The following is a 26404-nucleotide window of genomic DNA, read 5'->3' as shown; positions in this document are numbered from 1 at the left end:
ACAACTTGGCTGTTTGTTAGTTGTCTTTTTTTTTCAAATCGCTTTCAAATTGTACAAGTTGTTGTTGGGGTTGTTTGTTGTTGCTTTTGCTGCTGCGGCGCCTCGTCCCGCTGCCTTTGTTAATGAGGCATGCGTCGTTTTTTCTTCCATACCCCCTTGCTGCCCACTTAAAAGCCGAAGATCAATGGATATTTGCTGGCCAAGCCAAGACCAGGTTGATACCAAAACTCAAAAGTTGTTGCTGCTGTTGTTGTTGTTGTTGTTGTTGTCTGCCACTTTCGTTGTTACTGTTGTTGATTTTGGAGTCGAGCTTTGAGCGATTTTTCATTGGAATAGAAAGTGAATTGACTTTGTTTTCAGCGGTTGTTGATGCTGCTGTTGTTGCTGTTCCATTGCTCTTGAGCCGCAGTCGTCTTCATTGGCGTTTACAATGAAAACAACATTAGTTGTCGAAAAATTGGACCATGTCATTGACCTTTGCCTGCCCAGAGCAGTGAGAGTGTTTTCTGTTTATATTTTGACTGATTTTTAGTTTTGCTACTTTGTTTGGTACTTTTTTTCTGTTGGTATTTTCTTGGGTACTTTTATTGGGATATGACAGGCAAAAGTTGCAGCGTGCAGCTTTTGCCTAACGGATTTTTCTCGAATGCAAGTAGAAATAGTGAGAAATGGTAAATGACTGGAAAGCTTTGCACCAAGCCGATCGTCGAGTAGAAAGTATTTTTATGAGAAGATCCGTGTTCAAATACTTTTAAAATATACCAAAATAAAAAATATATAAATACGTTTACATTTAATATAAATACATATATAATACATATGTATGTAAGAAAATAAAAACAAATATATATTAATATTTGAAAATAAAAATAATTTAAGTCAAATTTAAAATAAAAAATATATTCTGAAAATAGAAAATAAAAATTGCATGTAGGTATGCATATAAAAATAATTGAAATATAATTTCTTAAAATAAAAACAGAATGAAAAGTATAGTTTTTAGAGCGACCAGTAAAGCGTATAATTTCTCGTGCACCCCAGTACAAATTTATATATATAAATATATAGCTATAAATAATACAGCTGTTCTCATATTTAAAGTCCATAATAGAGACTGCATATATAGATCTAAAAAAAAAAAAAAAAACTTCCACCCATTTGGATCATCTCACCAAAGTCTACATCCTACTTCCAAAAGTTTGGCATTTCTTTTTGGCTCAAAATTGGATCAACTGCGATTTCTTTTACTACAAAATGTGTAAATTAAATAATTAAAATAAAAAAAACAAAAAAATACCAATTGCCCGTGCCACCAACATACGGCAACAACAATAGCGAACGACAACAACTACAAATAAACTTCCAGTTGTTCCGTAGAGTTTGTTCACCTTTCGCCTAATTATCAAAATACATAAACGAAAATAAAATACATACACATAAAAATATACAGAAACCAAAAAAATCAAAATTGTGGTACAAGACGCGTGCAAAGGCAGCGCTGACTGCGTCGCGTCGCAGCGGCGCAGCGTCGACAACTTCAATGAAATCAATTTTACGATAATAATTTTTGAAAGCACAACAACAACAGGAGTAACAGCGGCAGCAGCAGTAGCAGCAACAACAACAACAGAGGCAGCGGCAGCGGCAACTGTGTAGCCCAACCGCTTCATAAACATTGAATCAGCGCCAGGCCTCAGCCCGGTACCGTTGGAAATTTCTTGCTTTTTCTTTTCTCATACATACCGACATACATATATTTATGTATATATAAAATTTGTATTTGTATGCGTGTATTTTTTCGTTGTTATTGTCTTGCAAAAATGTAGGTCAAGTTATATGGTGAGTATCTCTCTCTCGCTCTGCGTGTGTGAGTGTGTGTGTGTGTGTGCGAGAGTGTGGGACGCTGACAATTTGGTACAGACAATTCCAGAGTCGGTCAGTTAGTCAGATGGGCTGGAAGGGTGTTGGAGGAGCAGGGGAGCGGGCAGTTGCGGTAGGCGGGCTGCGCAGACTTTTCTAGTCGCTGCATCCCAAGCCAACTTTCACTTAGAAAGTTCTGCTTGCGGTTATCGTCGTTGTTTATGTTGATTTTTCGGCTGCTTTTGAGGGTGCCATAAATGACAAGTTAATATGCTTGTGGCTTTTAACTGGGTCAAGACGTGGGCCTGGGAAACTTGTAACCCAATGATCACGCCGATCAGCAAGCTATCAAACGCTCAAGCGATCAAGCGCTCAATGCGCTTACACTTCATGTGCGCTGCTTGTATTAATTGCATTATTTTGTTGTGTCTGTTGTTTTTTATTTATTTGTTTTTTTATTATTATAATTTTTTTTTTTTTTTTTTTATTCGATATTTTGTTCAATGCAAAACGCGAGAGCTTTCCGTTAGGCCAACCTTGGTGGAAACAGCTGCTCCGCACACACACACACACACACACACACACACACACACACTCTCTCTCTCTCTCTCTCTCCCTCGTTCGCTTGCGGGCACGCTCAGTAGATTTCCCTGAACTTCAGCCGAAAAGCTAACGTGTCTATTTTTAGCACTATATACATATATCCGCGTCGTGCGGCCGCTGCTGCAGCGGCGACTGCAACGACAACGATAACAGCGACGGCGACTGCGACGCCGACGGCGGCTGCTGCATATGTGAACTTCCTGTTGCAGCAGCTTACAGAGCGCAACGCTGAGTGTGAGTGTGAGCTTTTGCGCTCTCCCGCACGCTCAGAATGCAGTTCTGAGTACATACGCATGGCGTGTAAGGCACACGGAATACGTGTTTGTCAGTGTGTCAGTGAGAGAGAGAAAGACAGAGAGATGCATTGTGAGTTACTGTCGCTGCTATTGTAGTTGCTGCAGTCGTTGTTGGTTTTGTTTTTGTTTTTGTTATTATTGACCTAATCACTTGTGGAGCACAAACGAACATTGAACTTTTACTTCCGCATGCAATTTAATGCACGCGTTTCGCTCTCTCGCCACTGTTGTTGCTGTTGTTGTTGCTGCTGCTGTTCTATTGATCATTTCGCCATTTTAGCCGGCGGCGACCGCCCAGTGACATTAATTAATGCATACAGATTCATCAAATATGCGCTGCCCGTTCGGAAAATCATTTTTTATGGCCACCAGCGGCAATTTGTCTGCGCCCAAGCCCTAGGATAAACTGCAAGTCTCTCTTTCTCTCTCTCTCTCTCTCTCTCTCTCTCTCACTCTTTCTCTTTCTTCCTCGCAGGCTGTGTGGAAAATCGAATAATTAAATGCGACAATTTGATGCGCCTGTAGGGTATTTTGCTGCCCAGCATAGCCCATAGAAAATAACTTGACTGCAATTTGAATTTTTTTTTAAATATGATTTTTCTTTTAATATTATAATTTTATGTGTTTGTTTGTGTTGTTTTTGTTGGTTTTGTATAAATAACATATACTTAAAGGCTACAAATTGTTTATGATTAAAATTAAAACGCTTTTCTCAAATTTTTACACAAAAAAAATAAAAGAAATGGAACTCACGAAAACCGTTGCAAAAAATTTTTGGAAAAATTGGTATAAATAATAAAAATTTTTGTTCTCTGAAAAGAGTTTTCAACAGGTGAAATTTTCGCTCTTTTTGTTAATAAATATGACACTAAATTTAATACTTTTTTGCATAGTTTTCTTCAGACACAAAATAGATAAATATATAAAAATAATATATATAAATATGCATGTGAATGTGTGTGTGAGTGTGATAGTGTGAGTGTGCGTATGATATAGGATAATATGTATAGCCATTGGAGCTAAACAGCTTTTGTTTGATATATATCGATTCTCATTTGTTTGTGAACGAACAATTCAATGAACAATTATTTAGTTTTAAATACAAATAATAATCATAATAATAATAATCATAATAATAATAGTCATAATAATAATAATAAATAATTTATGCATAATAGTAAATAATTCTTGTGGATTTTAGGTTGGCTACTTTCTGCGGCGCCGGCAGCTGGATGTCTCCTCGCGGCCACGCAGGCGCAACCAACGCGCGCCCCCAATCATGTCCAGAATATTGTGTTTTGTTTTTGTTTTTGGATAAGGCAAAGGCGGTGTGGAAATGTGGCCGTGGCGGGGCCCTAGTACTGCCCGGTGGGGTCCAGTGTCTGGCGCTGCTTGTGTCGCGTGTCACGCGACTCACGCGGCCGACGATAGGTGCCCGTGGGATCCAGATCGAACATGTTGCTGCTGTTGCTGCTGCTGCTGCTTCTACTTGACTTATGGAGTGTGAAGTGGAAGACTGTGACCAGATATTCTCAACTGATCCTAGTAGGTGCCAGTGGGATCCAAAGCCAGCGACATTTTGTGATATATTTTCAAATTCTCTCTCAATGCAAATAAATATATGAATTTATTTGAGCTTTTTTGGAAGTTTCTTAGCTCTTGCTCAATATTGACCCGTGGGATCTAGATAGGCGGCCATATTTCAAGATTGATGTCACTTAAACAGCCGAGAAATGATTCCAAAGATCGTTGCTCAATATTGGCCAGTGGGATCCAGATAGGCAGCCATTGGTTGATCGTGTAATTAAGCAAAAATACTCGAATGATATCAACACGATGAACGCCTTCTTTTCTTCCACTCTTCAGCTTCTTTGTTTAAGCTGCTTCTTGCTGCTGCTGCTGTTGTTGTAAGCGTCTTTGTTGTTGTTATTGTTGTAAGTTCTTTTATTATCACCAGTTGTTATTGACTGATTATACAGAAGAGCGCGTGTTTGTATGTTTATATTTCGTCTTTTGCTGCTCTTTTCGTGTATAGTTTTTGAGTTAATATATATCTCTCTATTTATATATATGTATGCATATATATATATATATATATAAATATCGAGTCACTGACACTTGAAATCCATTAAATACTTTTGTTGTGTGCTCTTATATTGTTTATATAATTTAAGCTGATGTCTGCTTATTGTTATTTGCATTTGCTTATTAAATCGAGCAAAAAAATTTGTATTGTTTCTATTTAGATATATATTTTTTTTTGTAAATTTTTGCTGCCGCACAACGCGTAAATCAAACTACAAAAAAACTTCACACAAGTTTTTTACAACAATGAAAATTGTTAAACTTCGCTCTGATCTCTGCACTCGTCGAACGTTGTCGATCTTATGATTCAAGACGTTGTCCATACAGCGTTATTTATATGAATCTGAGCGCACAGAGAGGCAAAGAGAGAGGGAGAGAGCAAGAGCGAGAGAGCTGGAGTGCTAGAGAGCGAGGCACGTCGGAAGCTTAAACACGTCGAGCCGGCTGCACTGTGTGTGCGTGTGTGTGCAAAAGAGCGCGATAGCTGGGCAGGTGTGTGTGTGTGAAGGTGAATATGTGTGTGTGCGTTGCTCTTAGTTGTTGCTCTTGAAAAATCGAACAATGCGCTGAACGAGCGTGCTATGTTCATTCATAAACCTCTCTCGCTCTCGCGTGCGCTCTCTTTATGGCTGACTAAAGGCATGAGGGCTACACACACACACACACACACACACACACACCACTCTATATATATACATACATATGATTCTATAGTTATGTATATGTGCCTTTACAGAGAGCTGGCCGCCTCCACCTGGGTTTCATTCAGAAAACAGCTGTTTTTGTCAAACTGCGACACGATCGAGTGCCCTCGTTATGCCGCTGTCGTTGTGTGAGTGCGCGACGATCTTCCTGTGAGCGTAAGTGTGTATGTGTGTCTGTGCCTGTGTGTGTGTGTGCTCGTGTCTATGCTAGGCAGGTATCGCGCTTGCCTATTGGTTGGCATTTTATTGAGATCCTTGCCACTTGGCTCCACCTACATTTGCGTGCCGCAGCTAATTGATTTTCATCTTCTTGTTCGTTCGAATGACTTGGCCAAAAACTTGGCCCACAAGTAGCTGGGCAAATACACATGTTAACTGTTTGTCCTGGCTAATAACTTGATGTGCCATAAGCGGCATAATTAATGATCCTTGAGCTCAGCGACGCCGACGACGGCCACAGCCCACTTTACGTGACATTTGACAGTGGCCTAAGCCGGACAAGGCTTAAGCCGGGGCCGCTCATAAAAAGGATAAACGTCTTGCGGCATGAGTCAGCGAAAGCAGCCGTCTGCTTCCGCGAAATGCGATACACCAAGACGTCTTCCAAGTCGGCAACAAAAAAATGTGTTCAAAATTGTTGCAGAATTGCAGTTTTCCACCTTTTTTACCCAAAAAAAAAAAAAAAAAGGATAGGGCAGAAGAAGAGGTGTGCGTTAAAGGATAGGTAAGTCAGCTGGCGCAGCAGTTGACAATGGGAAATATAAATCCTTTCGTTTTATTGCAGTAGCAGCAGCAGCAGCTACAGCAGCAGCAGCCCCGCCTCGCCTTCGATTAAAAAGGACTTCCGGCACGCTTGGAGCGAGCACGCGCGGTGAAGCAACCCTTCTTGTTGTGGCACGAGCTGGCGCTCAAGCTGGCGTTGATCCTCATGTTAATATTCATGTTAATCTTAATGTTAACTGCTTCACTTAACATACACACACACACATACAATGCGCCGTTACCTAGAAATTTTCGTGAGCCCCTCCTCCACCCAAAGTGCTGGACCTTCTGTTGCCGGCCGGATATGCGGCTGTTTTTTGGCGCTTCCGTTTTCACTTTTCAAATGGATTTTCCTTTTCATCATCATTTTTTGTAGCTATCAAATTCGTTGCGCTTCATTTGGGTTTTCCTTTTTTTGCACCTTTTGTCTGTGGCCACGTGCCACGATGAAAATGGAAATTGGGAAAACGTATCCAACATTTGTTGTTGGCACAACTGTCTCTAGGTTTTCCCCCGGTCTTAAATTAGTTTTGTAATTCGATCGAATCGGTTTTCCGTTTTTCTTTTTTTTTTGGGGAAGATTCACTTTTAACGGCTGTTGTTTGGCATTCTTATGCAATGTTTGCGCAACTCCGAAGAGCAAAACACAAAACAGAAGAGGAAGACCTATGATCTTGAAGCATCTTTTCTCAGGGCGATTTCGGAAATTTGGGTCAATGTTCCGAGTGTGCATTTCATTTCATTCTATTTCAGCATAAATCACAATTTTTTTTTTTCGACTTTTTTATATTTTTGTTGCTCTTGGACTTGGCCATGCAAATACAGCAGTTATTTTTTTAACAGTTAGCTTTTTCTGAACCAGAAAAAAACAAAAACAAAAAAAAAAACTTGCAGCGTTCACAGTTTGGCCTGTTGAGCACTTGACTTTTAAGTGACGGCCATTCACAGTCTAGCCGTGAATTAAGAGCGAGTATTCTAATTAGCTGGCTAACATAGTTGCAGCATTTAACGGTAAGCTGTTGTGGCAAGTGGGCCACTTAGCTGAGGCCTTAATCAGAGATGTTCTGCCGTCCGACTGAAAAAAGAGAATCTATCTATAAATCTAAGTAATTTATGTAGATGCTAGTGAATCTCCCTAGCTATCTCTCTCTCTCTCTCTCTCTCGTTCTAATTCAAGCAAATAGGGCATATAGACACACATCTATTCAAATATGTATAGAGAGATGGATAGATGCATCGCAAATAATATACTCGATTTTACATCTTTAAGATATTTGAGAGCTACTGAAATTAGTAATCGCAACTACGACGAAAACTTGTCCAAAAGCGGGTTTATTGAATCACTCTTTGGTCAAGATTCTTTGGGGATTTGTGGCCTTTAAGTTTTTCTGGGAAGCATGCAGCATGCTGAAATGCGTGTATTACATCAATGCATTTCCTGGTAACGATAAAAATGCAAAAAAAAAAAAAAAAAAAAAAAAAAAAGAGAAAAAAAGAAACAAAAACAAAAACTTCACAATCAGAAAACATTTTTATTTTTAGCTCAAGAACTCGGGAATTCTGCTTTAAACTTGATATACTATATGTATATGTATATATGTGGTATAGAGGGTATGTATACATATTTATAGATTATATCTTTATATATTAATATAGGAGTAGTAAATATAATAGTTATAGCATACATACTCGTATGATATATAAATCGTATATATATATAGATATTTGTATATATATATATATCGCAAGACATTCGCTGCGAACAAGCTTGAGCAAACTTTATAATAGAAAACTATAGACCTATATAGATAATTATCAAGAGTCACGATACGATATACAGACTAACTAGCAGGTAATCAAAGTATATAACTAACTTTTAATCTAAAGCTGTCATAGATTCCAATGGATTAAGTTCTTATTGAATGACATGTGATTGAAGAATAGAGTAGTAAAAGTTTGAATATGTTTGCCGTCTGTATTTTCTGATAGTCAATAAAAATATATTGAAATTTCATTTCAAATGTAAGCTGTGAAGACCTTAAAGAAATCTCAGGTACAGCATTGCGAGTCAATAGAAATCAAATACGACTCGTTTCATTCCCGCTCATGAACTGAAGAGGGTGTATTGGTCTCGTGCAATGACATTTGCCTTTCTGATTGTCAACCCGAGAGCTGAAGATTTGAAATTTTGATTATGTATGTGTAGACTTTGGTATGCCCTCTTTTGAATAAGTTTTGAAGTATTGTATACCTGAGAGTTTTTAAAAGTCATATGTACTGCATGTATCGAGGTACAATAGAATATAGATGGATAATTAGAAAACATTAATCTTCTAAATTTCTAAACCTATTTAGTTATGTGAAGATCTTATTATGTAGATGATTAAGTTTCTTCGACGAAAATCAAATCTCTTGATATTCTCTTCCTGCTATAATTTTTCTAGCAAGATCATCTTCTGTTCGGCAAAACGAAAGCTTGAATCTCAGCGAATGCTTCTCGATGCAAGAAGCACGCTTTCTCCAACAACGTCACAGTTCACAATAAAAACTTGAACTATTAACTTGACTCGTAGAATTCTGAGTAGCTAATCAAATTAATGACTCTCTGGGCTTTGTTTTCGTTTCACTTCTGAGTTGATTTCACGCTTATCGGGGCAGCTGCAGTGCGCCGCTCGATTTGATTATTCATTCAGTGATCGGCCCTACTTGGCTGGAAATTGAAAGTCTTCTCGACTATTCTGCGTATTTCGAAAGTTTGAATTCGAAACTCGATACTGGAAGCTCTAAAGGAAATAAAAAAAAACAAAAAAAAAAAAAAAACAAACAAAAAAAAAACCAAGCACCATTGCACAGCGTGAAACGACAATGCCGGACAATGCCGGTTAACCACCAGCCACGCGGCTGGGTGCTTGGCTAATTTTCGTGGGTGATCCACGTGCTCTGTTAATTTGCCCATAAATTATCCACTGAACTTTTACTCCAGTTTTGACAGCCGTCAAGAATCAAGTCGCATTGAAAACGTGAGCGCGTTGCGTCTGCTAAGCGATCGTACTTTTCCTTGATTTCCCAATACTTGGGCCCAGCACCTACCTGAGCCAGTCGCTCGTAATGACAGGCACATATGTTAAATGCCCATTGAATATGCTAAATCAAAGACTCACAAAAAAAAAGCTAAAAAAAAAAAAAAGAAAGAGAGACACCTCATAACAGTCGCAAAATGCAAATACTCAAAACCAATCCGTTTTTTCCGCTCTCCGCTCAATCGGAGCTTTTCTTGGGCGCCTCAATTGCCGAAACTCAATGGGAGAGGAAATTAGATAAGTTGAGTTTAGCAATCTGTGGGCGGCTAGCGTTTAGCTCGGCGAAACCGTTAATAGCCAACTATGTACATATGAATTGGCGCAGCGCATAAGAATCTGCATAAGATTTCTGCGTCTAAATTATTCAAACTATTCAATTCACTCACTGAATATATATATAGGTATATATAGGTATATATGGTATGTATATATTGGTATATGTGTTCAGAACAAGCAGATACAACAGATCATTACACAGCGGTCAAACGGTCATTGGCCTGCTTCTGCTTGCGCATCGTGTCCAGTGTGTCTCGCATCTGTATCTGTATCTGTGTGCCTGTGTCTGCAAATGTATCTGTATCTGTATCTGTGGCTGTTGCTGTTGCGATGGCTGCTGCGACTGCTGCTGCTGGCACGTAAGCAGCCTCTTTGAGCTTACGCAAAATTATTTATGAAAACAGCAGCAGCGACAACAACTACAACAACAACATCGACGACTTTGATTCTTCTCGCATTGCCATCAATCGCTATGGAAATGTGTTGGGCGTTCTGTGAAAATTCCGCATCGATTTGCATAGGCGACAAACGCCCCGTCGTCATTTTAATTATAAATAGCAAAACAAAAATGGCATAAAAATGAAAATGAAAGAAGAAATAAGGAAAACAAAAACAACAAAAATATGTGAACTTCGATGCGAGCTCAATTACAGCATTGTTATTGATTTTATAACAATCGCTCAGTCAATGGCCATTAGATGCATGCAACAGATGCAAGTTGCAACGGATGCATATGCCTCCCTCTCTCTCTCTCTCACAAACTCTCTCTGTTTTGTTTTAGTCGATTTCGTGGCAAATTGCAAACAAATGACAAATCAATCTGTTGGCAATCAAAAAGCGACTTCCCTGTGGCACCAGCGATTTTCACCCAATAAGGAAGCAATACAGCCAACAACAACAACAACAACAGAGGCAACAGCAACTACAACCAGAAGTTGCAGCCAAGCAAAACAAGCAGCAGCAGCAGCTGAGGCAGCTGAGACAGCAGCAGGCCCTATAAATCCGAGAGACCAACAGCTAGACCCAGAGTCCAAGTCGTGGCTCTCTTTGGCCCGGACCGGACCGGGCCCAGACCAGTTGGTCTTCGACTAGTTCGCGTGCTGTGTGGCACCAGCAGAAAGAGAGAATCAGAGAGAGAGAGAGAGACATAGAGAAAGAGAGGTGGAGCGGGTGGTTGCAGGCACTGTCGCAGGGGCAAGGGGGATGCCAGCAAAATTTCTAGCTTGGATGTAAAAATAACCTCTAAGTTCACTGGGGCGAGGTTGAATGAACTCCCTCAGCAATGTGTTCGAAGCGAAATGCTAAAAAAAACTAGATATAATAAAGCTGAAATGGATAGTTGACTCAGTGCTTCTCTGTAATTCAAGCTCTAAAATGTAGATATAAAGTACTTCCATGAGGCGACTTGCTTAAAAAATAAATAAATAAAATAATTGATTACATATATAGTTATAAGATTGTAGCACGTGTCTTTTTATACCCTACAGAAAAGTCCACTTGATTAAACATTTATTTCATGGAAAAGCGTGTTTCATGTAAGAATTGAATAAGCAAATTGTTTATAAGAAAACTGTTTACATCGAGAAGTAAGGCAAGGCTTGATTTTACTTGAGCTAAAATATGTATAGAATAACATTTAAAGTATTTCGTTTAGATTGGCAGCTGCTGACCACAGCTAGAAATTGGATATATCGTAAATATTGTATATACATTTAATCAATATACAAAACTATCGTATATATACTATAAACTTAGCCAAGATTTTATATGATGTTGGATATATCATAATTATATAATAATATCATATATACTTTAACTATATACACCATTATTTGAGCCATAAATATAGCTAAGAAAATCAAAATAAAATGTTCTTATACATATATACATATATATATTAAAAATTACCTATATGTAGTTATATATCTACAAAAATGAAAGATATTTATTAGAATTTTAGCACTTCGACAAAATGATATAAATACCATTTGCTAATTTTAATTTGATATTAAATACATAGAATTATTCTCCATTCAAGCCCATATATGTATACATACATTAATAAATAGTGAGTTAGTATAATTCACCAGAGAAGGCATTGCTGACTAGTAGTAAGCCTTATGCCTGAGCTGTCTTTGATTTCCATTTCATTTTCATTTTCATGCACTTTTTATTTTAATGTAACACAAACCAAACTACCCCATTGGAGTCTAACTACAGCTCATTAAAATATATCACATGTTTGTTCAAGCACTTGTTTGAATATTAGGAAGCTAACACAAACAGTCAGAGATAGAGAGGGAGGGAGATAGGAAGAGAGAAAGCGAGTGAGATATCTGTTTAGCGTGGGCAGCCCGGATATATCAATGAACAGTTGCCCTTTACTAATTCAATCTGCGACTGCAGTTTCCATATCTCTCAATTAAAACTGTTGCAAATTGCGGCGCTGCAGACGGCAGCCAGACTGCACACAGATGCAAAGATACACAGCTACAGATGCGCAGATACATTGGGGCAGATGCAGATACATTTATACAGCTGGCATACAATTAACTTATCGCGAAAAAAAAAAACGAAAATAAAACATTTCCGGAAACGGACGACCCACACAATTCGCACTAAGAAATCGCCAAAGCATGAGGAGGCAGCAAGGGGGTGGCAACAGAGGGGGACAGACTGACAGAGAGAGTGTGAGAGGGAGAGAGGGGGAGAGAGCGAGAGGGAGGCGTGTTTGGGGGGCCTGGCGGGCTTTTGGCGGGCGCGCTTTAATATGTTTGTTGACATCCAATTAGAGCGATTTCCTTCCTCATTAACAGCGCTCGTTTTCAAATTTAACTCAAGCGTCAACGAAACTGTAGCATACACACACATGCACACAGACACGCACACACACACTCGCTCAATCTGTGCTGCACGACAAACAATTACGCGAGCTGCCGTGGACATTGTTTGCGATGGATGCGATGCATTTTCATAGACATGCCATCTTCAAAGCTTCTGCCATACACACAAACACACACACATATATACACACAATTAGATCTCGCTGTAGAGTACAATAAACCCAGTTGGCAGTCCCAGTCGCGGGGTTTTTGAACTTGCAGCGAGACGACGCGACGCGACGTAGGGTCTCGGCTTTGCTTCGTTTGTCTTTGACTTTGATTGCGTGTGTGTCAGTCAGCTAGTGTGTGTGTGTGTATGCGTGTGTGGCTTTTATAATGCTGCCGCCGGTTGTCGGTTTTATAGCAAAAGCATTTAGCGCTACGTTTAGCCAGCCAAATGGCTTTATTATTGATGCCCGACTCAAAAAGTGAAAGTTGCGCTGCAACTAAAGGGTAGCGCAGCAGTTGGCGCTTAAGGGGAAAGTTCTGGCCCCATGGCAGCTGGGAAAATGGGATTGAACTTAATTGCAACTGGATGGATACCTATGACTAGATTGCTTCAAACCTGATACTACGAAACTCTTAGTAAAAAGAATTTGTCGATGGAGGAATTCTATTTTCCTATATGTTAAGCTACGACATATAAATTTAATTTCATAGTTCGTCTGTCTGTCTTCAGGACTTAAGAGTCTGCTTGGAGTTTCGTTTATACGTTTATAAGTGCGAGCTACATTTTGCCAATATTTATTTTGTGTACATTGGAGACTCTACAATTTGTATCCCGCTGAATCGAAAATCGCGATAAATCGAAAATATTTCTATCCCCTCGAAAGCAATTCGTTCTCTATAATTTGACTTTCTATGTAAATGTAAACAAAATCCTAATCGGGACTTCACTGTATTTAAAGAATTATTATAGATCTCTCATTAGATTGATAAAATATTACCAATTTGTTTTTTTTTTTATTTATTTAATTATTTTTTTTATTTTACTCTTATTTATTATAAAAAATAAAATTTTAAAAATCCTTAAGATCCCGAAATTGTGGTCAGCTAGTTAATGAGGTCTGATCACAAGAATAATTAAACAATTCAATTTGTATCACTAAATGATAGAATAACCTCTCATCTCAACGATAAGCTGACTATTACCACTGTCATCTCTCTATGGTCAGCATCCCAATATATTTGCAATTAATTGTTTATTAATTGTCCTCTAAAACACCTAACTACAATGACAATTGTTCTGCAGCAGCCTTACTCTGTCTCATACTGTCTCTCTCGCTCACTCTCCCTCGCTCGCTATCTGCCGGCCCAAGCTTTGACCCACTTGGGGGTAGTTTCTGTGGCGCACAAATGTTTTACTGTATCGGCTTTATGTGTCCGTAATCGGGATATATATGTATATATAGATACATATATATATATACGTGTATAAATACATGAGTGCACTCCGATTAGGAAGTTATTGTATATATGTACCGACTTATGTATCGCTTACATAATCTCGAACAGAAATGTGAGTGCTTTACATGGCTGTAAATGTGGATATCTAAACATATGTATAACTCACATACACACACACACACACACACACACACACATAATAGGGACTGTGGTTGTGACTGTGAGAGATACCCCTGAATGGGGAGAAGCGTAAAAAAAATACGAGTGAGACATGAACGGGCACAGGGGCAGAGGCAGGAGAGGCACAGCTAGACACATGCCGGGGCACATGCCACATACCCACACACACACACACAGAACATTGTGGTTGTGTGTTTGGGCCCCAGCTAATCCCCCTGTTGTTTACCCCTCGCCATTGCTGCTCCTGTTGCTGTTTCTGTTGATGATGTTGATAATGCGACACATAAAAGCTTTGCAGCTTGCGCGAGCATCCTGCGAACCTATTCACATTTCATATACTTACATCATAGTGTTTGTGTGCTGCCCCTGCTGGCCGTGTGTGTGTGCGCGTGTGTGCGTTGCACAGAAAAGAATCACATTTAAATACATTAAATTGTGTAAATAATATGCTACACATGTTGCCAGTTCATTAAATACATGCCACAGATACATGCCCCAACATATGTAAGTGCCACTCTCATATTTCCATGTATGTGTGTGTATGTTATTATTTCTCTTTTTTTTATCTCCCTCATGTGTGTGTGTGTCTGTTGTGTGTCCTTTGTTACTGTGTTGCTGTGTCGCTGTTCATTTGACCAGCAATTTATTTATGGCATTCGTTTCGTTTTTTCTGTTCTTTTTTTTTTTTTTTTACATCATTTTTTTTGTCACTGCTGTTTGACTGTCGCTCTGTGCTGTTCGCCTGTTGGCGTATCCTTTAAATGCAACTTGTACGACATTGCGTCCGAGCTGGCTGGCTGCTGCATGCCTTTGATCCTCTTAAGCTAATTAAACCAGCAGCGCCAGCAGCGACTTGAGAGCTCCGCTTCAAGCACTCGACATCAAAGCGTCCCTTAAGTGAGTTTATAATCTTCAAAGCTCCAGAAATTCATATGGAACAGGCTCGCAGTTGACCGGAGCAACGTGCTGCATACTTTTAGGCGTCCAGGACCTGGACGCAAAGGTTAAATGTATTTCAACATACCCTGTAGAGCTGCTACTGATGGAATGTGTATTGGAAGGGGCATGATGGGTTGTTGTTCTTGAGTTGACTTGAATTTTAGTTAAACTATTAAATTTCATTTATATAGTTTAATAGTGCTTCGGGTGTCCAGTGCTATTCTAGCACTTCAACTAGGAGAAGAGAAGACAACTGCGATTAAGTAGCCCAAAAGGTAACATAACATAAATCTGTACACATTTTTTTTTTCTTTTTTTTTTTTTTTTTTATAGAATTCATGTCTTGAAGTTTTTGCTCTTTAATAGTGCATAATAATACAATTTTATATTCTATCATTATTTGTTCAGAATTAAATTTAATAAATTAAATTATTCAGTTAAAAGAAAAAAATCTTAGCCCCTCTAATAGATTTGTGCTATTCATACTCTCTCTTGCCTTATCTCTATCTCTCTCACACTTTCTTTGTCTCTCTCTCGTCCTCTCTCTCTCTCTCTATTTTCTTTTCTGGCTTTTTTTCAATTGTTTATTTTATTTATTTTTTAATTTAAAGTATAATATTTTTGTATGCCGAAATTTTATTATATATTTTACTTACAAAATATAAACCTTTTTATACTACTCAAATTCAAATTAACTCACTACAGCGTATCTGTCTAGTCGACTCCGTTTGACTACTCATCTATTTGCGTTTTAGTTTTTTGTTTTGTTTTTTTTTTTTTGCTGTTGGTATTTTTTAGCTTTGGCGGTCAGAGCACTCGCACGTGTCGCTAGCCACCCTAATAATGTGAACTTGTGTGCGTACGCACTTGTCTGTGTGTGTGTGTGCGTGTGTGTGTGTGGGTGACATGCGCATAGCTGGCTGGCAACTGTGCTAATGCATACCAACGCCTGCTGTTAGCTTCTCGGCGCCTGTTAGCTTCTAATATTGAAATTCTCGGCACGCGCAAAAGTTTAGAAATTTCTAACACGTGTTTTGCAAATGTGTGCATGTGTGTGTCTGTATGTGTGTGTGTGGGTGCTAGTACAGGTATTAGAAATGTTTTACCTTTTGGCTTTCACTTTTATTTGCCTACACGAATTTGTCACCTGCGGGAGCTTGCGCCAGAAAGTGCGCTACGCTTTTTGCTGGGCTCCGGATGAGCACAGGTAAATTATGCAATCCTTGTTCAAGCAACACGGCAATTGCCAGCAGCGACAGGTGAGGCTATGAAACACACACCAACGCACAGATACACAGACACACCGACAGACAGAGAGGCAGCCGGGAGGGACAATCAGCTGCTGAGCTTGGCGCCCATAATAATGGAAATTTCATACATTCGAACGAGGCGCACAGCATTTTTGTTGTTGTCCTACTACAATATATATACTTGTGTATATTATAACTTTATATTATGCTGCAAGTTTGTAAATACACACAAGCACACACTCATGCTGTAGTGCATGTTTACTGTTATAACTAAAACTATGAAACTATAGTGTTTCAAAACTAACAGTATTACCATACCAGCCTAACAGGTGCCCAGCTTGCCCAGCAGCACAACAAACTATCTTTCTCTGAAATAGTTGTTCGCTCTCAGACGCACACATACGGGCACCCACACACGCACAGACACGTGTCCTGCGCGCTTGGCACACAAAAACTACACATGTGTGGCTGCTAAGAAACGCCAAGAAGCAGCGGCCATTGCTTAGCTAAGCAACCCCTGCAGGCGCAGCTTGAGGAGTTTGTCTGCTTAGACGGGACAGCAGCTGCGTCTGGCTCTCATATGTGTAGATGAGTGCAGAGCAACGACCTCCCCCACCCCACCTTCCGCCGCGCCCACCACTTGACTTCGCAGCAGGCTCAACCCTTCAGCTGTGCAGGGATTGTGGCCCAGCTCCAACAACAGCCACAATTTCTCAGTCTCTCTTCGTCCCTTCTAACACTTCAGCCCCCAAACACTTTTTCATAGCATACATTTGAGCGCTTGGGGTTTTATTCCATATGATTTTTTGCTGCGGCTCACTGGGACACCCGTCGCACTGTAAGTGAAAGTAACCCTCGGCGTGGCAAAGCGTCGGGCGCCTAGAATCCATCAATAGGCAACCGCTCGGGCACATTTGAAACATTTAGCGCTAAAGAATTTTTGGAGCCAGCGGAAAAATACCGTCATTAGGCCAGCAGCTGGTCGCAGGCAGCTAACGGCACGCATTCCGATCTGATGACGTTTAACCCAAATTGCCGCACGGGCCAAAGGCAGCAAAGAATTGGAGCTTAGCGCCAGCCACGTGGCATTCCTGGGGCAGCTTTCCCCATGGCAACATTGGCCGAGGCGAAAGTTTAGGACGCGCTCGTCACAGGCGAACATCGGCAGCAGCAGCAGCATGAACAGAGGCAGCAACAGCAACGGCAGTTCTATTGTCAGTCCGGAAGTGGCTCCGGCATTTACTTCCGGTCTGGCAGCTGCCGCTCGCTCTGGCCGCCTGGTAAATGAAAATGCAGCAGTTCCGCATGTGTGGCAACATTGGCGCTTGCCACAAGGCATGCTCAAATGCGACGCGCTTCGAATGCGGGCGTGGTTAATGGCAGCTATTGATCCACTGCAGCTCCTTCATGCGGCGTGCAGCAAGTGGCACGAGCCTACTGCTGCGACAGCATAAACAAATTACGCATACGCCGCTTGACCCGGCCAAACATCTTAAACTGAAGCCGCACTCCACAGCCAGCCAGTGCACAGGCCGAGTTGAAAGCGTGCCAACAAAATGGCGGCCGCTTCTTAAAGTGCCAACTTGTGGCTTTAACCGAACAGGTGCGCAGCGCCAGCGAAAGGCGTCACAGCTTTTACACAACCGAATGAATTTCATATGATAAACGTATAAAAAGAAAAGGGATAAAGAAATGAATATGTTTAGGATTGATTGCCTGATAGATACCCTGTGAATGAGATGGGAGATGGTTTGAGATGTGCATACTCTATACAAATATGCTTATATCTAAGACCATGTCGTCGCAGGGTAGTTGTGAGGCATGTATTTATTCAATTTGAATGAAAAATTAGCGCTTTATACTCATAGTAACATTTCCATTGTCGAATTTTACATCCGATTTTCGCAATGTGATATAATATAAATAACTAATTTTAAAGAAACGTAAATTTTATTCTTAGAATTTTCCAATTTTTTTTTTTTTTCATTTATCTGAGATAAACATCAAGTATTGTATCTAAAATAATATATGCTAGTTATATCTTACCTATAACATAAATATGTACTCTAATATGAGAAACCTTTCTTTCATCATACTTCATACTTAATGAAACAAATAACCTATATATATATATATATATATATATATATATATATATATATATATATATATATATATATATATATATATATCAATCTGTTTAAGAATAAGAACGGTTAGTTACAGCTACTAGTTAAATGGAGCTACAGCTATGTCCAACTTTTATAACCTTCAATATTCCTATTAAACATAGACACACACATGTGCACATACCCCTTGTTACATTCCATTTATACAGGGTATAAAAGATGAGCTACACACATGTCACTTGAGCATGTGCACATCCACACACACACGCACACACACACACGTCAGAGACAAGTTGGTTTTTAAAAAATACTTTCGAGTTGAGCCAAGCAGGCAAACAGCTCCAGCTGCCAGCACACAGCCAGGGTATGCAAAGTGATACAGAGAGAGAGAGAGAGAGAGAGAGAGAGAGAGAGAGAGAGGCCGAGAGAAAAAGGGATAGCGAGAGAGCAGAAACAAAAAAAAAGAAGTTAGTGGTATTTGCCATTTATATTGGCCAGCACTTGTCTGTGACTTTTATGGGCGCATTTGGCACATCATTAAAACGTCAAGTCATCAATCTTCTTACACATTCGAACAGGCTCGCAGGCAAGGCCAAGTCAAAGCTTGCCGCTAAGCAAAGTTTGCGCCGCGTTTTGGGCCCAGAGCGTGGCCTAAAAGCCTGGCTGCCAGCTGGCCTAAACGCCATTAGAAAATTTCCATTTTCGTCACACGGTGTCAGGGCCACAGTGATACGAACAGCCGCTGCTGCTCTCTAATGTTGCTGATGCTGCCCCGCCTCCTGCTGTTGCTGCTGTTGCTGCTGTGGCACGTACTTTTAGCCGCATTCCAATCACCCGCTGCTGCATGCTTGGCGCCTGTGCCGCAGATATTTGCTTTGAAATGTTAGAAAAACGAATTCCAAACAAAACTGCGCGTTGCTTAGACGCCGCTTAGAATGCGTCAACGTCGACGTCTATTGGCCATAAATTTCGCATTTTAATGCGAAAACAGTCAACTTGGCGACGTCGATTTGCAGCAGGCGAACAGAGAACAGCAGCGAGCAGCAGCAGCGGCAGCTGCAGCCGCAGCAGAACCCACAGGATACTCATGTCCTGGCATGCGCAGTAAACGAGCGTGGGCGTTGCCTGTGAATACGCCCAGACACACGCCCCCACACACGCCCATGTGCGCGGCATTCATAACTGGTCCATCTGTCCGGGTTGGCCGACGGATCCGACTTACTGCCCAACTTTGGTTGCCTAATACCCCTACGATAATGATAAGAAATTCTTGTGCGCATGGCAATGCCTTTCACGCACACAGGGACGACGCGCCGCCTGCTATTATGTATGCCCGTGTATCTATGTATACTCGCTCAGATATATACTATATTATCAGCCCTGTCTCCTATTTTGGCGCCAAAAACGTTGCTATGCGTGGGCGTACTTTATTAGCGGAGAAAAAGAAATATTGTAGATTCAGCTAGCAGGCGAACAGAAGGACACGACACGTGGCCAGGATATGCCGGAGACACAGCGCGAACACAGAGACAGCGGCAGCTCTGCGCAGCTGCAGAGAGAGAGAGAGAGAGAGAGCTTGATGGGGAGAGAGAGAGAGAGAGAGAGAGAGAGAGAGAGAGCACAAGCGCTTCATACTAAAATCTGAAGTACTTGGCATTCAGCTGCCCAGGCACAAGGCACAGTGGACAGGGACAGCCTCAGTCTCACAATATTTTGATTTTTATTATTATAAAAAATGTAGGTATTTATTTTTGGTTGAAATTTAAAATTGTGTGTACTTTATTATTCTTATATTACTCCTAATTTATTTTTTTCGTAATTAGAATTTAATATTTATTTTAATTTTAATTATTTATAAATTGTACTTAAATTATTTTTATAACATTTTTTTTTTTTTCAAATTATTTTATTTGCTATCTTTTACTATTATACCTTATACCTTTATTTATATAATTTTCTTTTTTCTTATTTTTCTTATATTTCCATAATTTTTACCTGGTATTTTAAATTTATTTGTATTCTAATTTTTAATATAATTTTCATTGTTATTATTTTTTACTTCGAAATTTCTCATCAATTTTTATTTGTATTATTATTGAAAATTTTTAAAAATTTTTCAATTTCCATTTTCACTATTTTATTATGGGTTCCCCAAATTTCACTCTATGAGTTTCAATCATTACGTTTGTTCTACTGTGCCGCAGCTCCAATATGTATTACATTGTCCTGCGATTGGTGCGCGTACTTTGCGGGCCTCCTTCCAGTTGGAGCCTTTGTTGGCCCTGTTGGCTCCAACTGTGTAAGCACTGGCTGTAAGTGGGGGATACATTGTTGCCGACTCTGGCAGCCTGGAAGCCTAATACCTTTTACAGGAGTTTGTATCGCGACTACATCGAAATTTACATGCCACGTGCCACACGCCAAAGTGGGGCAACCCTTACAGCTGGGCCGAACCACAACGACCACCGAGGTGAATCCACACGCTGTATCTATGTGTGTGTGTGTCTGTGTGTTTGTGGACAATGTAAGTGCTTGCTGCTGGCTGGCGGCTGTTGGCTGTTGGCTGCCTTCTGCTCCACAATTCGCTGGGTCCCTAGTACAAGTTTGCATATTTCTAAATTCTAAGCGCATCTGTTGAGCGAAACCAGGGTCCCTGCAGGGTTCCTAATCGAAAACGAGAGTAAAAAAACGCTGCAGACGCACCCTCAACAATTTACGTTGTTTAGCATACCAGAGTGCTGGCAAGCAACACAGAATAGTATAGATGAGGGCGTAGTTAGCGAAAGTCTGCTAGACTATGAGATGCTCTGTAGAGCAAACAAGGCACAAAATGAGCTGAGCTAGAAAATTCTTTAAACAGAAACGATTAAAATTTAAGTAAGTTGTATTGTTTAAATAAATTTAAAAAAAATATATATAAATTGTAAAAGTATTTCTTTATTAATTATAAAATATATAAATTATTTTTACAATATACATCATTTTGGTTGCAGTATTATTAAATTTTATATTAACAAAATTAAAGTACAAATATAATACAAACTTTACAAAGAAAAAAATTCACACTAATTTAAAAAAGTATGAAATATTAATAATAATAATTGAAAATGTAAGCTGCTTAAATATTTTAATTTTTTTTTATATTTAACTAACAGCTCAAATTTCTAAAGTAAATAAAATAAAATTCTGGAATGTTCATTTTTTTTTTTTTTTTTTTTTTTTTTTTTTTTTTTTTGACAATTTAAAATGAACATTTTGTATTTCCATTTTTGCAGTTTGTATTAATGTATTTTTATTATTATATTTTTAATTTAACTAATTTCCAAGAAAAAACCTAAGTTTGAAATTCTGGAATATTGTAATTATTTCATAAAATAATCTAGATAAATTCAGAGTACAATTCATTGAGCATAACCTGTCAGTGATTTATCATAGTCACTTCCCCGCCCTCTGCGCAAATTAAGAGGTATTTACGTCCGCGCCACGCACCAAAGAGCAGAATGGTAGAGAATAGCAACAACAAGAATGGGAATAAAAAACAACAAAATAAGAAAAGAACAGAAAATCATTTCCTCGATAACATCAACACAATCTCATAATAGAGGCGCTGCAGACAATTGGCACCCCGACCGCAGGATCCGAAAGGATCTTTTCACTTTTTTTTTGAAGCAGGCTCGTGTTTTTTTCATGCCACACTTCCTGGCCACAAGATGCTGCAATTTGAGGGTGCCTCAACCATCTTTCACTTTCAATGAGCCACACAACAAATAAAAAAAAAAAACAAAGAAATTGTAGAAAAAAACGCATAGAAATAAAAAAATCGACGAGGATCTCAGTTTTTTTATGCAAAAGATATGAAGACGAGGGCGCCATGTGGTGCGTGTGCCAGGACCCAGGTTTTTTTCTTCTTTTTTTGGCTGTATGGTTTTTTATGCCAAACGGATATGCGATATGGGCTGGGGCGTAACGAGGCACAATCTTTCTATTCCGTGGCCAAGTCAATGGCTTTTGTGGTCGCGTCTAGCACGCGTCTCCAGGCGCAGCAGCAGCAGCAGGAGCCGTAGTCGAAGGCTGCGTCGGGCAGCTGTTGTCCTGGCAGCAGCAGCTCCTTGATCCTTTTTGCATATGTTGCAGCTGCCACCGACGCATGAGACTCCTGCCCCCTATTCCTGCTCCTGCCCCTTCTCCACTTTCCCCTGCCACTGTCAGCTACTGGCCTGCAGCTCAATCAACTGATTGTCCACTTGAGCGTGGCCAAGAGGACAGCAATCGATGTCCTACCTGCGGCTCACCTCTCCCGCACACCTTTTCGACCATTCAAATGTTAATTGTTGTCAACGCATTCGTCACACTTTTGCTGCGACGCTGGACAATGGCCAGAATGTGGTCCAGGATGAGATGCTGCGTTAATAATGCGATTTGCATTTCCCTTTCGCTTGGCCTTGGCCCGTGTCCTTGTTTAGCCTGCTGTTTGATTGAGCTGTGTCCATTATCCACCTTAATCCGCACCTTTTCTATGCTGCTCGTCCCTTTGTGCCGCATGTCCGGCCCGCCTGCCTGCCTGTCTGCCTGCTGGGCAGTCTGCTTCGGCTTAGCCCAATTTTGTGCGCATCTCTTGATTGACAGCCAAATGCCACTGGACACGGCTGGACCTATGCCAAGGTGAGCAATTAAAAGGTGACATCTTTCCAAATCAATCTTCAATTATACTCCACAATTTGCTTCATATGTATCTATGGCGCATCTAATCAGAATATTTTCTATTCACATATTTGATTATTTTTCTTATATATCTATGGTGCAGCCAATCTGAATAAGGAATATGTGCTCCTATTTTCTATTCACATAATAGATTAGGTATTTACCTTGAAAAACTAGCACTTCAATGAAATATTATGTGGAGATACAAAAGCCATAGTAGTCAAATATTAAAATTTTCAATGCATGCACCTATTAATTTTGTGCCTTTTTTAAGGCTCATATCGTTTATTTCTATTACGACCTAATGCATTATCCATTGAAAAACAATTATAGCAGTCTAAAATATATTTTAAAAACAAAAAAGTTTTCGTTGCCGAAACCCGGGATTGAACCGGGGACCTTTAGATCTTCAGTCTAACGCTCTCCCAACTGAGCTATTTCGGCGCTGTGTTGCCTGAGGCGCAAAACGTAAATTAGTTGCTCAGCAATAGGTTATAGCAAACTTTATGAAGCTTATCTAATCACTAGCTAGCACACAATCTAAATAGAACTTTTGCCCGGGCCACACAGTATCCAAGCAAGCGATTACAAATATTAATAAGCGTACATACAAATGTATATAGATATGTCTATATGTATGTATATGTTTGCTTATACATTTATAACAGAAATTTTTCAATTCTATCTTGCGCTTGGGCAGACGCTGGCTATGTCTCAGTGTCAGGGCTGAAGAGTGCTGCCAAATCATGTTTGTTCCGCCATGATAGCACAAGGCATCTAATGAACTGTTGGGGGCGGGGAAGGTGTGCCTGCCCGGTCGGTCGGCTGAATGGGGGGGTGGTGTGCGGAGTGGGGAGTGGGCGCAGTGTCGCACACATAGCTTTAGCTGGGCAACAAATCAGCCAGCGACCAAACCAGAAATGTAGCTGAGACTCCAACTGAAGCTGTAGCTGAAGCAGAAGCAGAAGCAGAAGCTGCGACTGCGACTGAGGCCAAGACTAAGACTGCGACAGCGGACTGAGGCTGAGGCTATGGCTTTGGCTTCGTGTTGTCGTTGTAAAATGTTTGCTTGCACGCTTTCCAATGGTTACTGCGGCTGCTGCTGCTGCTGCTGGTCGTGCTTTGCGGTCGTTGCCCTGCTGTGACGTCACCGGTTCAATGGCAAAATGTGACCCAGATTGTCTGAGCTGCACAACTAAGCTGTGGCTCATAGCACCTTTGAGTGTGTGAGACTATATATGTGTATGTGTGTGTGTTTCTGTGTGGGCTCTTCAGAACGAAGAGAGCGCGCGAGCATGCCGAAACAGGCAGCAGAAGAGAGCGAGCTAAGAGCACACTTGGATCACGGCTTGTAAGCTGAGCTGCCCGCGTTTGCCCTTGGCTGTAACCCTTTGATATTTTGGACATCAGCAGCTTTCCATGCCTCTCTTTCCGTCTCTACGAAAATGGGGACACTCCTGGCGAACAGCAGCTGGCATCAACGTCGACGTCGTCGTCGCCGTCAGCGTCAGCGTCGGCGGCTGCACAATTGTTTTTGTTGCCGTGTCTGTGTAATTATCGGGCCGCGTGCATGTCCATGCATGCCCAGTTCCAGTGCCAGTGCCAGTGCCAGCCAGCGCTGGGAGTCAGGCCCAGGCCCAGGCCCAGGCCCAAGCGGCAGTGTTGCGTGTAATTTGTTATTTTATTTTATTGTTATTATTACCGCATGCGACGTGCACTTTATTTTCATTACCAGTTTGGATTCTTTTCATGCATACACCCAAGTGTAACTTTGTATGGCTCCATGTTGGGTTTCAGGTCTCCATCTCTGTTGCCCACTCGCTCGCTCTTTGCTCCCCTCGCTCTCTCTACGTATGTCTGTCTCTCTTTGTCACTCTGGTGTATAAGCGCATCTAATGCATGCATCGGAATTACTTGGAGGCTTGTGCACGTGTGAATGTTGCCGGCGGCACTGGGCGCGGGACTGGGTGGCGACTGCAACCGTGCGGAGTTGCTTGCCCGGCACGTTTGAGAGCACCTACAAGTCTAATTGGAAATGCATAAATGGCAATTGATGACGATAAATAAAATGTTGATATTCTCAATCCCATATGCAATACATTATCCATGGCCATGCTCATTCCAATTCCCATATCACCGTTTCCATTACCGGAGCCAGTTATATAATCAAGGCTTTAGGCGTGATGTCGGCTGTTCGCTTGATTAAAAAATTAAATCCCCTTTTGTGACAAATGCCGCAATATTATATGCGGCTTCCATGAAGATATCCCACATAATAATTCCCTGATCTCATTCCCACTATTATGCAAGTGTTCCCACAGTCGTGCACGCTGCTAGCAGCTCCCTGCTCCCTGCACGCCTACAACACATAATGTCAGGCAAGTGTCCAAATGTCAATTGGGGCTAATAATGTGCGCAACTTAAATGCGCGTCAATCTGAGCAATTTCGTGCAATTCATTAAAACGATTTCGGTTCTGATTTGATATTGGTGCTGAGCAGTTAATTGCGCTTTTAACGATGAGCGCGCTTCTCTTGCTCTCTTCATACATATATTTCTCTTCCCACACACACACGCACACACACACACAGGGACACATACTATAAGCCGCTCAGGCAACTTGAAAAGCCTCCTCATATAAACTTGTAATATTCATGGCACAAGGCGAGTCGTGAGAGCGAGCACCAAAGAGAAAAAGGCCGCTGCCGCTGTCGCTGGCTCTGCCGCCGGTAGGCGCTTTGAGTGGGGGCCAGTTTCCACTCACACGAAATTAACAATATTTATATAAACAAGTTATAAACAATGTTTGTCTAAGCAGTGACAAACACTCACCCATACCAACAAAGCTGCGAACAAACTCTCACACACACACATACACGCACACACAAACACACGCACTTCCACTGGCAGGCAAACCAGTTCGCGGCTGGCGCTCAGTCGCGCTCCCACAAAGTCACATGGCGCTGCGCTTCAAATGCATTACATGAACGTAGCGACGTCAAAGTCGACGCTGGCAGCGCTGGCAGCGCAGCGACGTCGCGCTCTGGCATAGTACTTCCGCATTACTGCAGCTCCAGCAGTGCAAGCTGTTGGCTCTCTCTCTTTTGCTCGCTCACTACTCGGCAGTCTGTCTCCCTCTCTTGGCGTGGTACTCTCTTTGAGTTGAGCTCTCTCTCGCACACGCGATCAGCTGATTTTGTTTTGCTTGAACTTTTGCCGGCTGAGGCGACTCAGCATGCGTATGTGTATGT

The 26404-nt window shown here is 40.8% G+C and overlaps 1 protein-coding gene, 1 long non-coding RNA gene and 1 other non-coding gene across 3 annotated transcripts; 1 reads left to right on the top strand and 2 right to left on the bottom strand.

The window, feature by feature from the left end:
• Positions 1–1354: 1354 nt before the first annotated feature.
• Positions 1355–3858, top strand: LOC149270561 (uncharacterized). Its single transcript, XR_016271408.1, has 3 exons — positions 1355–2829; positions 3040–3167; positions 3235–3858. It is a non-coding gene; the product is annotated as an uncharacterized LOC149270561 (long non-coding RNA).
• A 119-nt stretch (positions 3859–3977) lies between these two features.
• Positions 3978–5138, bottom strand: tal-AA (tarsal-less AA). Its single transcript, XM_018017847.2, has one exon. It carries the CDS (start codon positions 4214–4216, stop codon positions 4115–4117), a length of 102 nt encoding a protein of 33 aa, XP_017873336.1. The 5' UTR covers positions 4217–5138; the 3' UTR covers positions 3978–4114.
• Positions 5139–23525: 18387 nt separating this feature from the next.
• Positions 23526–23598, bottom strand: TRNAF-GAA (transfer RNA phenylalanine (anticodon GAA)). The gene has a single exon. It is a non-coding gene; the product is annotated as a tRNA-Phe (tRNA).
• Between the last annotated feature and the right edge of the window lie 2806 nt (positions 23599–26404).

This window comes from Drosophila arizonae, chromosome 2, assembly GCF_054131065.1.
Source record: "Drosophila arizonae isolate 15081-1271.41 chromosome 2, UAZ_ARI_1.0, whole genome shotgun sequence".
In the NCBI taxonomy this organism is placed as follows: Eukaryota; Metazoa; Arthropoda; class Insecta; order Diptera; family Drosophilidae; genus Drosophila; species Drosophila arizonae.
Note: the sequence above shows the minus strand (reverse complement) of the source record. Positions and strands in the feature narration are given on the sequence as shown.